At 45.1% G+C, this 14603-nt stretch overlaps 1 protein-coding gene across 1 annotated transcript in view; it reads right to left on the bottom strand.

Annotated features, from left to right (window-relative positions):
- LOC308439306 (uncharacterized protein) overlaps positions 1 to 14299 on the bottom strand; it is a 40635-nt gene extending 26336 nt beyond the window's left edge. Inside the window, exons 1-5 of the mRNA XM_080941032.1 lie at positions 14190 to 14299; positions 6283 to 6790; positions 5745 to 5892; positions 3045 to 3136; positions 2662 to 2788 (exon numbers count right to left, since the gene is read on the bottom strand). Coding sequence (XP_080797158.1) covers positions 2662 to 2788; positions 3045 to 3136; positions 5745 to 5892; positions 6283 to 6705 — 790 coding nt within the window. The 5' untranslated portion in view covers positions 6706 to 6790; positions 14190 to 14299. The remainder of the gene's footprint in view (positions 1 to 2661; positions 2789 to 3044; positions 3137 to 5744; positions 5893 to 6282; positions 6791 to 14189) is intronic.
- Positions 14300 to 14603: the final 304 nt, after the last annotated feature.

The raw sequence follows: 14603 nt of genomic DNA, 5'->3' as shown, positions 1-14603 counted from the left end.
AGAAGAGCTGGGATGGAGGTGGAAAAAAAAAATCCTAGTATTGGTAAAGAGCACAGAGAAGGCCAGGCAGAGTGGTGCATTCAGAGTGGTGCACACCTAGCACTCTATAGTTGAGGTAGGACAATCATCAGTAACGGACCAGTTTGGGCTACGTAACAAGACCTATCTCAAAAGAAAACAACAAGAATGAAAAGAACTGAATAAACTGGCATGGTGGGGACTTGAACAGAGAACATTATGGAAGGAGAGGGTAAGGAATTGAGAGGCTTCAGGGGTTCTATTATATAATCACCCGATATCTCATTTAAAAAAAAAGGTATTTAACAAGTCATAGGTCAGCGTGGTGGTGCACGCCTCTAATCACAGCACTCTGGAGGCAGAAGCAGGCAGATCTCCTGAGTTCTATATTCTACATGAAGTTCTAAGAGAGCCAGGGCTACATAGAGACTCTGCGTCAAGAAAAAACAACTAAACAAAAACAAAACAAAACAAAACAAAAAACCCCCAAAACCCAAAAAACCAGTCCCACTGAAGGTTTAACTCCAGCATGAAAGGAACAGGCAGGCAGATCTCCGTAAGTTCAAGATCAGCCAGAGCTACACAGTGAGACCTTGTTACAAAAATAAATGCAGTAAGAAATAAGTCATGTTGCATATCCAGCAAATACTTGTGCGTCTTACAAAAGAGAACAAGTCATTCTGAGGAACTGGTTGGCGCCGTCAGCAGGAGGAAGGAAAAGCAGACACTCCCATTCTGTCATATTTTATCATGGAGCCCCACACCTGGTAGATTATAGGGTCCCTTGGCACAGAAGCAGTTTTCCTTCAGGAACAGCACAGAGCTACCAGAGCTCATATAACAGGAAAGGGATAAAGAAGCTACCTGAGGATTCATTACCCAGAATAGACAAGATCTTCAACAGCTGACAGTTGAGGCTCGCAGGAAAGAAACAATTCCTGCGACTGTAATCAGAAGTACCAGCAAACAAATTTTACAATTTTACAATTTGCGTTTTAGCAACCAGAGTATCAAAATACTGAAGTTTAAATTTTACTGTACACTGCTATACCTCATGTACCACTACTGAAGAGAAGCCAAACCAAACCAAACCAACCCAAACCTCCTGGGTGTGGTGGCGCCCGCCTTTGATCTTATCTCTTGGGAGCCAGAGGCAATTAAATCTCAGTGAGTTAATCTCAGCCTGGTCTACAAAAGAAGTTCCAGGATAGTCAGAGCTACATAGTGAAGACCCTGTCTCAAACAACCAACAATTAATTTTTTTCTGTGTGTGTGTGTCTTGCTTGCACGTGTGTGTCTATGTACCATGCCTGGTGCCTGCAGAGGTCAGAAGAGAGTACTGCCTCTCCTGGATCTGGGGTTACAAATGGTTGTAAGATACCAAGTCGGTGTTGGCAATTGGACATGGGTCCTCTGGAAGAGCAGTCGGTGCCCCTAAACACAATCTCGAAATATTTAGTATTTACTGTGTGTGTGAACCATGATGCATGTCTGCAGGCTGGAAAACAACCTGTGAGACTAAACTCCCTCCTTTCAATACGTGGGTCCTGGGGACAAACTGGTTGCTAGGCTTGGCAGCAAGTGTCTATACCTACTGAACCACCTCACTGGCCTTGCACTTTGCTTTTAAGTGACGACTCCAAGAGGGTCTGAGCCATCGCCTTCAGCAGGCTCTGAATGTTGTGACTAGAGGAACAGGTAATAGCTAATCTCTGAGTATGGATGGGATCGTCATAACCACTGAGCCAACTGCAGAGAAGAGAAAGCTGCTCTTCTTTTAAAGTCCAGACAAAGGTCCTGGACCAAGCTGGGCAGTTCCTAAGAGTGTTTATTCCGTCTGTTTCTTCCTTCAAAGGTTATAGCAGTGATACATTAGAAATGAAGACCAGTTCTTAGTTTCTATTCAGTATAAAGTACAAGTACCTAAAACCATCTTCCCTTTCATTCCATTTCCAAACCAAACCCCAGCTTCTCCACACCCACGCTGTTCATCATCCTGTCTCTGCTCACCCAAGGTAAAATTTTCTACTACTGCACACATATCTTTGGGCTCCTTGGTGGCACTGTGTCCTGGGACTTAAGATCTAGGAGTGACCCATGCAACGGTTTCATTAGCTGGGTAGGACATTTTATCTAGCTAATACCCTTTGGGTTATTTTATTCTTCTTACACTGTCAACATCAAGAGTTCTTCATAGGTCACCATTGGGTTTGGACCTGGGAACCATGTGCAAGGCAATGGAATCACAGAGAACACACTGAGAAATCTCTAACAGGATAAAGACAGACACCAAGGAGGAGGGATGTCTTGGTAGGTTTATGAACATGGTTTAAAAAAAAAAAAAAGGCTGGGATTGGACTGGGTCAGTCTGCCTGGCTACCTCTACTAGAAAAAAAGAGATTTCCCTCAACAGAGGCGAGCTGAAATATAATACACCGGAACAGAAAGAATCCTCCCAGGTAACTGAGTGGTTGGGGAGCTGACACTCAGAGTAGAGATTACCTAGAGATAACAAACCTGCCAGGAACCAGGGAGTTGGAGTACTATGCCTTTGGAACTCAACAAACATAAATGTTTTCCCTTACTAACCAGCACAGAAGCAAAAAAAAATCTTAGCAGACAGGAATTCTGCATCAGTCTTACCCTGGGAAAACACAGTCCCCAAATTCATCTGCCTGCTGTCCCTATTGAGATTCCTCCGAGCCAGGTTCTGACATCCCCATTCCTCCAGGATGAGGGACACGGCCATGTCCTCGATCTTCACCATTGCCTGAAATAACAGGAGATCCTCACACTCAGCTCCCTGGAACATCAGGGATAGTCCTACTGCTCAGACCTGAGGTCGAAGACAGCCGAGGGCAGGACTATGGGGCACTAGCAAGAACACGTGACCAACCCTGATGGACTGAAGGGTAACTAACACTGAGGGTAGTGGACTTTTCTGTGACCTGGTTGAGGCTCATGACAGATGCTCCAGCAAGGGTCACACTCAGGGTCTCAGGAGGGAAGAGGGGCCCATGGCTCACCTGGGAATCTGCGGTCAGTAGTGCAGATGCCATCGCCTGGTCTCTGGGATGCCCCTCATGATGAGGGGCAGGAGCGTGGGTGGCAGGGAGAGCTGAGGAGGAGAAAGGGGCTGTGAGTAAAACCGGCTCTTCTCTGAGCCTCCCTCAGTGAATAGCCCCAGCATTCTCCTTCCTACATTGGCAAATTCACCGTTTGATATTTAGCACCTAAAAGGATAGTTCCATAGGATACAGCTGACAGGAAGCAACCTAAGCTTCCTCAAGACCACTGCTCTTAAACTGGAACTGCACGGAGCTCATAAAAGTGTCCTTTACATCACCAGGTCCAAACTTTAAAAGGAGAAGAAGAGGCCCTGAAGAGGCTGCTGACTGTGCCCTGTCAGTTTAGGATGCTGGGTTACTCTGCTCAGCTGTAGCATCAGGAGCTGTGTGTCTGGCTTGTATTTTACTCCGGTGCAGGAACAGCACCAGGACACCAACGTCCCCTTTCTGCCTACACGTGTGAACACCACATCTTCAAGCTCGCAGCACTGAGAATGACAGGGAAGAAGGGACCCTCATACTTCTCAGTACATTTCTGCCATTCTAACCCTTGTTCCCGTTTGGTCATGGTTGCTGTTTGATAAAACACACTATTCAAATGTTGATGAGACATGCAAATGTAGAAAGGTATGGGGTCAACACACAAAAGGCGGTCATAACACTGTATGCAATAAGTAAGAAGAAAGAAACAACTGTAAAATTAAAATGTCTCCTTTTCCTCCCTTTGCCAAGCACCTTAGATCTGGAAATGTTACTGACAGACAGAGGATGGGTCTGAGCTGCCAAAGATCACAGAAACAGACCACAGATCACTGCACCTTCTACCTGTTACTATCTGTGAGGCAAAATACAGACAAGACTAAAACCCCAGCACTTAGACCCTCTCCGAGTTAGGAAACAAATAGAACAAGATAGAACAGGAAATTGAGAATAAATCAAATAACAATTTCAGAAATAACAACTCTCTTTGCAGTCTTTAAAACCATTTGCCTAGCTACTGAAAGCAACAATCTGGTGCTTAGATCCTGAGTGTCCTCTCCAGCTGACACTCAATGACACCACCGTGATTTCTGATTGTGGAGAGAAAAATCAACGCAGATGAAGTTAAACATACACAGTAGCTGTATGTGCCTGCTGGCTGTCTTCCAGGAAACCTGGGAGAGAGAGCCCACTCTAAGCTCCACCCTCGAATATTCCTCTTCCAAATGACCTCACAAACAGACAATGGTGAAGGAACATACTTTAACTTTCCTGCAACTCTTTAACAAACTTAAAAAAAGGAAGCAGACTGTGTCCGTGCGTGCATGCCTGTACATGTGTGTCTGTCTGTGTGTATTGGAGTGCTGTGGTGCTCTTGGTGAAAAAGGCATCCAATTCCCTGAAGCAGGAACACAGGCAGATGTGTAACCTGATGTAGGTGACCTCTGGTCTTCTGTAAGAACAGCAAGATCTCAATTGCTGAGCCGTTTAGCAATTCTTTCAATATGTTATGTACTCGCTTTATTTTAAGTGCTGATAAAACTATTGTCTATTTCTGTAAAGTGGTTGGGGAACCAACCTAATGCAATAGATTTTTATAGAAATAAACCACAACTAGTACTCTTTTCATTTCCTTGGTCTAAAAAGAGAACTGTTCTCATTCTCTTCCTTTGAGAATTATACCTTGAAAAGAATGGTATAAGACATTTTATGCCAGGAGGTGGTGACACGCACCTTTATTCCCAGCACTCAGGAGGCAGAGGCCAGTGGATCTCTTGAGTTCAAGGGCAGCCTGGTCTACAGAGTGAGTTCCAGGACAGACAGGGACATACAGAGAGACTCTGTCTTGAAAAAAAACCCAAAACCAAATAAATATACATAAACCTTTAGAAAGTCTTATGACCCCAAAAAAATTATTTAAGAAATGCTAACAAAGTGTTTCAAACCCCGGGCTGGAAGCTGGAAGCTAGGCCTGGCTGCATACGCCTATAGTCCTGGCACTCACGAAGCTGAGGCAGAAAGACTGAGTTTGAAGCCAGCCTTGGGCTATAGAGCAAGATCTTGTCTCCAAACAAACCATTCAAGCTGGAAATAATATACTACTTGTTCTGATCCCCTCCACTCAGAACTCTGCTGGACATCTGGACAGCTTAACACAGGATGTAATGTTCAGTGAGCACGTGGTGCACAGTTCACTTACCTCCATAGTAAACCTTCAGTCTAGGATTGCTGTGTGAGCATGTAACAGAACAAGCATGCTGCTTTGTGGAGCTAGCTGGTAGCAGAAAGAGACACCTCTATTTTGGATCATATACTTCCCCACATTTTCTTTTGGAAGAATGAGGCAAGGTCTCATCCCTTCACTGACCTGGGCTGCCTGGACTGACCTCAAACTTGCTGTGTAGGTAAGGATGACCTTGAAGTTCTGAACCTCCTGGCACCAGTCCTGAGTGTGACAAGTGTGCACTACACTTGCCTTTTGGTTTGCTTTTGAGTAGGGCCTCACTAAGTGGCCATGGCTATCCTGGAACTCATTGTGCATATTAGGCTGTCGAGTGCCGGGATTAAAGGAGTGTGTCACCATGCCTCATGCAGTGAACAACAGGCAAGCACTCTACCAACCAAGCCTCCTCTAACCTGAACATTTACTTCTTCTCCACAGCGAACCCAGCTTCTTACCTCGGGATGAGAGACGAGGCTTCCTAGGTGAATGCTTGGAAGGAGACTGGGCAGCTTTGTGATGGTCAAAGCTTGAGGACTCCTGAACTGGATCCAGAGGCACCACACCCCTGGCAAGCATCTCAGGCCCGTGAACTTGACCTGGGACCTGAGTGGGGAAAATGGGTAAAACTTGTGGCTTGGCCTTGTACACAGGGTCCCCCTGCTCTAAGGCATGAAGCACTATGTCTGGCCTAGCAAGCCACTTTTAAAATAGGAATCAGAAGTATTGAAGAAAAGCCTCAAAGTATTCCAGTGGATGCTGAAAGAAGGCATTCCCCAACCCCTTGTCCTTTCTATGGGCAGCCGCTGGACCCCGAGCCTCACAGATGCTATGCACATGCTCTAGAATGAAGTGAGCTATACTGCCAAGTCCCCAAGAACTCCTTGAAAGAGCCTAGGAGAGCAATAGGCAAGAACAAGTGTCCCAAACACTCCCCACACACTCCACCCTGAGCCTACTCCTAAGTCTTACACACAGGTCTCACCCCTTTTTTACCTGCTGTCCCGACAGATCAAGTTCCAGGTCTTCCAGTAGAGTCACAGCCTCTTCTCCACTGTCAGGCCGGTACTCCTGCAGCCACACTTGCAGCTCTTTGGGCAGGATGGACAGGAACTGCTCCAGTACCAACAGCTCCAAGATCTGTTCCTTGGTGTTGACTTCTGGTCGAAGCCACTGATGACAAAGTTCCTTTAGTCGATTCAGAGCTTCTCGGGGCCCAAAAGTGTTCTGGTAACAGAAGCGCCTGAACCGTTGGCGGAATACCTCTGGGTCGGGCGGTGGTGTCTCCTGCAGGCTAGAGTCCTGCCCCCACATGTGGTCTTCCTCATCTTCTTCTTCCACTTTCACGATGACTATGCCATCTTTCTCCTGTGCGGCCTGTGGGGACAGACCTGTGGCTTCCCTTGACTCAGCCGTCATCGTTCAGGCTTAGTCAAGTTGTGGGTTCCCACAGGATCAGGGCTGCGGTGTCTGTCTGGCAACTGTCTTCTATTGCTTCCTGAAGCTTTAAAAAAAAAAAAAGGTAAGATTTAATAAAAATTGACCAGGAAGCGGAGAAGTGGGTCCTTGGGCTCAAAGGCCTGCCAGTCTAGCATTCTGGGTGAGCTCTAGGCTAGTGGGAGACTGAGGTAGACAGCCCCTGAGGAACAACACCCAAGGCTGTTTTCTGACCCCTGTGTGTAACCACACACACAATAGAATGTGCACATGTGGGGCACATACAAAGTGACCCGGCTACTAATCCTTCACATAAGGGTACACATTAAGACTCCAAAAATGCCTCTAAAGATAAAGGAAAACCCACCACACAGCTGCACGAGCCGTGATCTCTTCTAATGTGAACTTGGAGCTAAGGGGCTGGTGGCTAAGAGCACCTGCTGCGCCATCATGAGGACTGGGCTTCAATTTTGGCAGCCGTACCACAAGAGTTAAGTCGTGTGTATCTGGCATGCACACGAACAGCAGCAGGCACAGATAAATAAGCCTTTAAAAAAACAAACGGGGGCTGGAGAGCCGGCTCAGAGGGTAAGAGCACTGACTGCTCCTCCAGAGGTCCTGAGTTCAATTCCCAGCAACCACATGGTGACTCATGGCCATCTGTAATGAGATTTGGTGCCCTCTTCTGGCCTGCAGGCATACATGCAGGTAGAATGATGTATACATAATAAATAAATCTTAAAAAAAAAAAAAAAAAAAAAAAAACCCAAAACTTGGAACTATTTTCTAGCTCATTTAAAAATTCTTCCAAATGATGAATGTCAATGAAACCTTGTCTTCTATTTATTTATCTATTTTTAACACACATGTGCAACAGTGCATGTGTGGAGGTCATGGGATCTCTCTACCATAACGTGTCCCGGGGATTGCTCAAGTTGTCAGGCTTGGTGGCAAGTATGTTTACCTGCTGAGCCACCTCCCTCCGACTTCAGACTGAAGTCTTTAATAATAGCAAACTCCAATTTTCTGAGTAGGGTTTTTGGAAACCTTAAATGTCCCGTGACACTATATCTTGCACTGGAGAGACTGGTGAGGCGGCTCTGTGGTAGAAGCTCTAACTGCCAAGCCTGCGGATATAAGAATCTTCCATTTGCTAGTGGTACTGTGATTGCATCTGTCTCCTCTGCTATCAGGAGGGACAACTGTGTGTTACAATCCTCACCACCGTGTTTGTGGTAACTCTATCAGAGGTACTCAATAAATATTAGTTGAATTAAGGTTTAAAAAAAATCATGGCAAGGAGGGACCCATGGCTCCAGCCGCATATGCAGCAGAGGATGGCCTTAAAGGGCATTAAGGAGAGGAGAGCCCTCGGCCTGGTGAAGGCTCAGTGCCCCAGTGCAGGGGAATGCCAGGGCAGAGAGATGGGGGGGGGGGGTCAGGGAACACTCGCATGGAAGCATGGTGAGTGGGGATGGGATAAGGGGAATCCAGAGGAGAGACCGGGGAAGGGGATAGCATTTGAAATGTAAGTAAATACCCAATTTAAAAGGAAAAAATTATGGAAAATGAAATTTGTGGAAATTTGAATTTTGATAACAAACACTTGGCATGGAACGTGGATCATGAATTGCTCAGTATGGCAACTGCAATTCTGCAACTGAACTACTGGTCTTTGGAAGTACTGTCTCTACTTGTACAGCCACCAGAGCTAGGCATCTTGGGGCCAGCAGGATGGCTCAGTGGGTAAAGGCAGTTGCCATTAAGCCTGATGATCTAAGTAGATCCCTGGGACCTGCATGGTGGACAGAACAGTTTCCTGAAAGCTGTTCTCTGACCTTGTACCCCACACACTCATCTGCCTGCACACAAATAAGTAAATTAACATCTTAAAAAAACTGAAAAGCTCAACACAGCAAAAATAAAATATCTTATAAACTGACCATTTAACTTTCACAGTGAGTTAAATCAAGAGCTTTTTTGGTTAAATTAATTTTTATGTTATACAAGGCTGGGAACCAAACTTGGGGTACATGGTAGTACTATTGCTGAACTATATCCTCAGATCAAAGCAATAGTTTTAAACTAGGAAAGCATCTATTATATGGTTCTCACTTAAAAATACTGATTAGAATTGGTAGAAATGGGACCATGGAGTGTAGTGACAATTTTAGAGTTTTGGTTTTTTTTTTTTAAAGCAGAAATATTGGGGCTGGAGAGATGGCTCAGTGGTTAAGAGCACTGGCTGCATGCACTTTTAGAGCTTCAACTATGTACAGTGAGATCTGGTGCCCTCTTCTGGCCTATAGGCATGAATGCAGGTAGAATGCTATCTCTATCTATCTATCTATCTATCTATCTATCTATCTATCTATCTATCTATCTATCCTAAAAACAAACAAGAAACAAAATATTATGAGAATTTTAAAAACTTTTTATGTCTTCAGACACACCAGAAGAAGGCATAGGATCCCATTACAGATGGTTGTGAGCTACCATGTGGTTGTTGGAAATTGAACTCAGGACCTCTGGAAGAGCAGTTAGTGCTCTTAACCGATGAACCACTTCTCCAGTCCAAATGGTTTTGTTTTAATCCTAGGTGTGAAATATAGAACTGCTTCAGATTGTCCACAGCACCTGTGATTTGCCCTGTATTCCAGCAGAGGTGTTATTTTTCTCTGTGACTGTGTGATGTTTAGAATTCTGGGCACATTTCAGAGGTCTTATAAATGCTAGGGCACCAAGAGGCCGCATGGGTTGTTGTTTGCTGTTGGTTGTCGGTGGTTTGTTATTTAGTAATACGCAACAAAGAAATAAGAAACTAGATATCCTGACAGTGAAGACTGCCCCGCGAACTCGATGCCCCAATCAGCAGGAAGCAGGCTAATGATAATGTCGTTCCCCTTTTCCTCTATTGTTTTTTTTCTCTTCTGTCCAGTGTTAGGGGGTTGAAAGGGTGGAAAATGTGTGGAAGAAAAAAGAACCCACAGAGCAGCCACGGGCTAGCTTTCAGCAGTAACACACACAGCACCGAGAACAAAACAGGTATGCACGCTTTGGAGACTAGGTTTAAACAGTTTTATTTTAAACTACACTTATGTGTACTCGCACATGCACATACCACAGTGAGCTATGGGAGGTCAGAGGTCAACTTTCGAGATTTTCCTGCTATGTGGGTCTGGAGGACTGACCTCAGGTCTGCCAGGCTAAGGCGGCAAGTATCTTTATTTGCCGAGCCAAGGCACTAGCTCTCCATGGCAGTTCAGACAATCTCCCCCATACGCTGTTTTGTTCTCAGTTGTTTCAGTTCAGTGGTGATTTCTTTCCATCTCAATACTCACATACAAAGGTCAGTGCAGCATCGTCTGAAGGAGATTCTGGTTCCCCTCAATTACTGTCAATGAATCTCTGGTACATACATTCAAGGATTCCCACCTTCAGGACACATTACTCAATTCCAGCCTTGCAAATCTTCCTGTTAGTGGTGAATTCCCCTTATTTCTAACTAGAAATATATGAAGCCAAGAATGGGCCATGACCAACGGACTTCACTCTTACTGTGAACAACTCCCACTCCATTCATTAACTGTCCATCAATGTTTTACTCACCCTTCAAGTTGTACATTGCCTTCTGATTAGTCTAGCCTACATGAGGAGACGAGGAATTGAACTGTACACATGGGGAGAACCACCCCTACTATTTCTATTCCTCCTCTACTCTCTTCTTGAACAGTGAGTAGTTCAGGGAGATGTTCTAGCATCTCACCTACATCTTAAATGAATACCTTGCCTTTTTTGACTCTCCCTCCTCATATGTACCGAGTCTCCAAACTAAAGTGAATTATTTAAGACAGGGTCATATTATGTAGCCCTGGCTAGCCCCCAACTCACTAGTGGCTGAGGATGATCTTTAGCTTCTGATTCTCCTGCCTCCACCCTCTGAGTACTGAGATTACAGGAGTGAGTCATCATACCTGTATGCAGTGCTGGAGGTGGAACCCAGGGCTTCATGCCAGAGGAGCGTTCTACCCGCTGCTACATCCACAATGTCCTGAGTAAAGCAACTGTTTATATCTACTATCCAGTCTGAGCTCAAGTCTGCCTTCTTGGTTTTCCACCTCTATTCTCTCCCTACCTACCCATAATCTACTCGCTACCTTACTCTGATTATTTCTCCTAAAACTTTACAGCCCCAGGGTGGTCTCCAATTCATTTTCACTTTCCCTTCAAGCTTCATTTCCCATCAACCTTTGCACCCCACAAACCCTTCCCCACTCAGGACAATGACTCTGAACCCAGCACCTCAGTCATGCTCTGCCTTGGCAAACCTCAGCTAAAGTGCCATGTGTCTCAAGACCATTATAAAAGGAGAGTAAAAACCAACATTTGCAGGTGCCAAACAATACACTCAGCACTTCACTGGACCACATACCAACAGTCTTAAGAGGTGCCTAGGATCATCTTACTTTGTAATGTTAAAACTGCAGTTAACAGACAGTAAATTATTTACCTAAGCTCCCAGAGCAAGTAAACGCTAGACCAGGACCCGAAACTTAACTGTCATATCTCAGGGCAAGTTCTTTTTTTAAATTTGTTTTTCTTTACCCAGCAGTGTGGTGTGTTTGTGTGTGGAGGCCAGAGGCTGACACTGGTGTCTTTCTCAATTTCTCTCCACCTTACTGAGGCAGTCTTTCACTTGAACCCAGATCTAGGCTCTGGTCGGTCAGCTTGCTCTGGGGACCCTGTCTCCATTTTAAGGCTGGGATTATAGGTGCATGCCCCTCACCTGGCTTTTTACATGGGTGGTGGGGATCCAAACCCAGATGCTCATGTGCCTGTAGCAAACACTTTACCAGCTGTGCCACCGTATTATTACTGTGACTATTTTGTGGGGCCTGATGCATGCCATGCAAGTGCTCTCTACATTTGAGCTAAACCCCCTGACTACATTAAAAAAAAAAAAAAAAAAAAAGACAGAAAGATCAAAAGTTCAAGATCTCTTTAGATTACAAATCGAGTGCAAGGCCAGCCTGGACAACATAGTAAGACCCCTGTCTAAAATGAAAATATGAGCCAGGTGTAGTAGCACAAACTTGTAATTCCAGAGCTTGGGAAGTAGAAGCAGAAAGACGGAAAGATGAGGAGCTCACTACTATAATTCTGGCTATCAAACACATCTTAAAAGTCAAAACGACCAACACCCCCCCTCCCAAAACATCCACAAAACAAAGACAAAATGCAAAAAAAGGTCAGGGGTGTCGTTCAGTGGCAGAATTCACGAAGTCTAAGGCCCTGGCTTGAGTTGAACAACACTTGATTGAATTTACCAAGTTACTACATTTGTGTGTGTGTGTTCTATGTTTCTTAAATTAAGCAAATTAACTTATGAGACTCTGTAAAAAGTTTCTGGCACTTAGTATACAGTCGGGAAGCCTTGCTTTTTAAAAATGAACTTGGTGACACAGCTCAGTTGCAGTGCAGCAAGACAGAAAACACAAACAAGCCAGGCGTGGTGAAGTATGCCTGCACTCCAGGCACCTTAGAGGGACAGGCAGGGGTATCTAGACTGTAGGGTCAGCCTTGGCTACATAGTGAATTTGAGGCTTAACAGGGCTACTTGAGGTCAGAAAATAAGACAGGAAAAAAAAAAAAAAAAAAAAAAAAAAGAAAAAGAAAATTACATTTTCAGCCTGCTTAAAAGATTAGCAGTGGAAGAAATATTGCAACAGCAAAGGCAGCATGAGCTGGAACAAATGAATTATGTCCCCTATCCCTGAATGGCTTCCGGTATTCTTATTAGCAAGGAGAAGCAGAGAACCACCTTTGGGGCTCCTCTAAAATGAAACACATTCTGACACATCATCTCCTTTAGAAACGATCACTGCCCAGCAACCAGACCTCACCAAAGAATAAACAAATGACTTCTGATGACAAAAGACTCCACAGACTCTGGGCTCCAAGCATGGTTTATTTCAAAGGATGTTTTTCTCAAAAATCCAGTCTTTCTTCTATGGCACAGTCTTCCAAGTTTAAATAAATGACTTTACTCCCATCTTCAACAGGAAAACGAGATGCTTTATAATCCGAAAAAGCTAGTCTTAAAAGATAGCCCGAGGCCTAGTGTTGTGGCACCTGCCTCTAACCCCAGCACTCTGGACAGTGGCTGGAACTCCAAGGTCAGCCAGTACTAGAGACCCTATTGTTTATTTATTTTTTTTAAAGATACCTAAATAGCAATAGCACCACAGACATTAAGCAGAGAATCAACAAAAGATAATGGTATTTAATAGCAGGTCTCTGTAAGGTACCTGAGTAAGATAACAAGAAAGAATCTTGTGTAGTAATTAAAAAGAGGACACAAACCTGAAAAAAAAAATCTGGATATGTCTTCACTACAGTTCCCTTGTAATAAAGCTATTTTTCCAGTCGGCCAACTTTCCTAGTAACTTCACTTGTTGGTGTGGTTACAATAAATTCTTCATAATTCCAACAAATATTTATTGACTGCCGAAAATCCGCCTAGCACTGCCCTGTACAATAAATGCTTTCTTTGGTCCCAGGCCATGGAACAGCCACCCTCTATAATCAAAGTGTGTGTGTGTGTGTGTGTGTGTGTGTGTGTGTGTGTGTGTGTGCAGGGAAAGGAGAGAAAGGGAGGGGGAACTTCAAACTAAACGAGCTTTTTTTTTTTAAAATTACAATTACATTCACCAACTCCACTCATTTCAAATTTGAAGAGCCCTTTTGAGCAAAGGTTAGGTGATTTTATGGATAATAAAACTGATGGTTGGCAAATGTCTTGTCTCATCTAAGCTGATCAATCTCCTACTGGCCCAGTGTGATCTCTCCCAGATCCCTTTCACGTAACACCCACTGCAATCAAGCAAGGTGAATTAAAAAATACCACCTAGTCTCCAAGACAGCACATTTAAACAGGCTTAAACCAGCAAGAGCTTTTGAAGCATTCCATTAAAGCTGACAGCCGGCTGTTCATTTCTACTAGATTTTTTAACTACTGTCAAGGTTACAGCGCTTTTCCCTCAGCGTTGGAAGGTAGAGACAGAAAAGCAGGTGATCTGGGAATGTTTGCGGAACCTCAAAACGTGCAGAGCTCAAGGTCTTCTGCATCGTTCATCTCACGATCCTCAAGGACCCAGGACGCGGACGGGACCGGGGGAAGTGAATGACAGCAATAAAACGAAAGCCACACAAAACACTTTCCCCTGCAACCACAGCAAATGGCGACAGGAGGAGGGGGAGAAGAATCCAGACACGGGGATCACGTCCATTCGTGATCTTCTCCTCAGAAATGTTATACGAGGATGATGACATGAAAGGATTCCCAGTGACCCCAGGGATTCGAGCACCGCCGGGACCCCGCAGGGCTCCTTTCCAAGCCCCCCGGGTGGTCACACGGCCCACCCTCGCGGCCCGCCCGTCCTCCGAGAGTCCGCCATGAGACTCACCGTGAGTCTCCGGAGCGGCCTGGGGACGCCGGGCGACCAGGCACGGCTGACTCCCAGGTTCAACCCGGCCGAAGGGCACTGCACACCGACCTAGGCCCTCCCAACACCTCGCCACAGACACAATGAGTCACAAAGACCGGAAGTAGGTCAGCATCTCACCTTCCGGGACGAGCTGAGCTTCCGGGTCCTCTCTAGAAACGCGGGAGGACTTTGCATCTCGGTTTTCGAATCTCCTGCCCTGAGTCTCCTGATCCAACTTTCCCCCAGCCCAAGTCTCTGGTTGCCTGTCTCCAGTCCCAGAGGTGACAGAGAATAAAGTGATCCTGTTCAGGGTGTTCAGTTTTTTGTTTTTTTGTATTTTTTTCTGATGTGTTCTTTAGCTCTATAGTGTTACTTTCTCCCCGTCTTTGGCGA

Source organism: Micromys minutus (assembly GCF_963924665.1).
Source record: "Micromys minutus genome assembly, chromosome: 29".
NCBI classification, from domain to species: domain Eukaryota; kingdom Metazoa; phylum Chordata; class Mammalia; order Rodentia; family Muridae; genus Micromys; species Micromys minutus.
The sequence above is the reverse complement of the archived record's forward strand: the minus strand, read 5'-3'. Positions and strand labels throughout refer to the sequence as shown.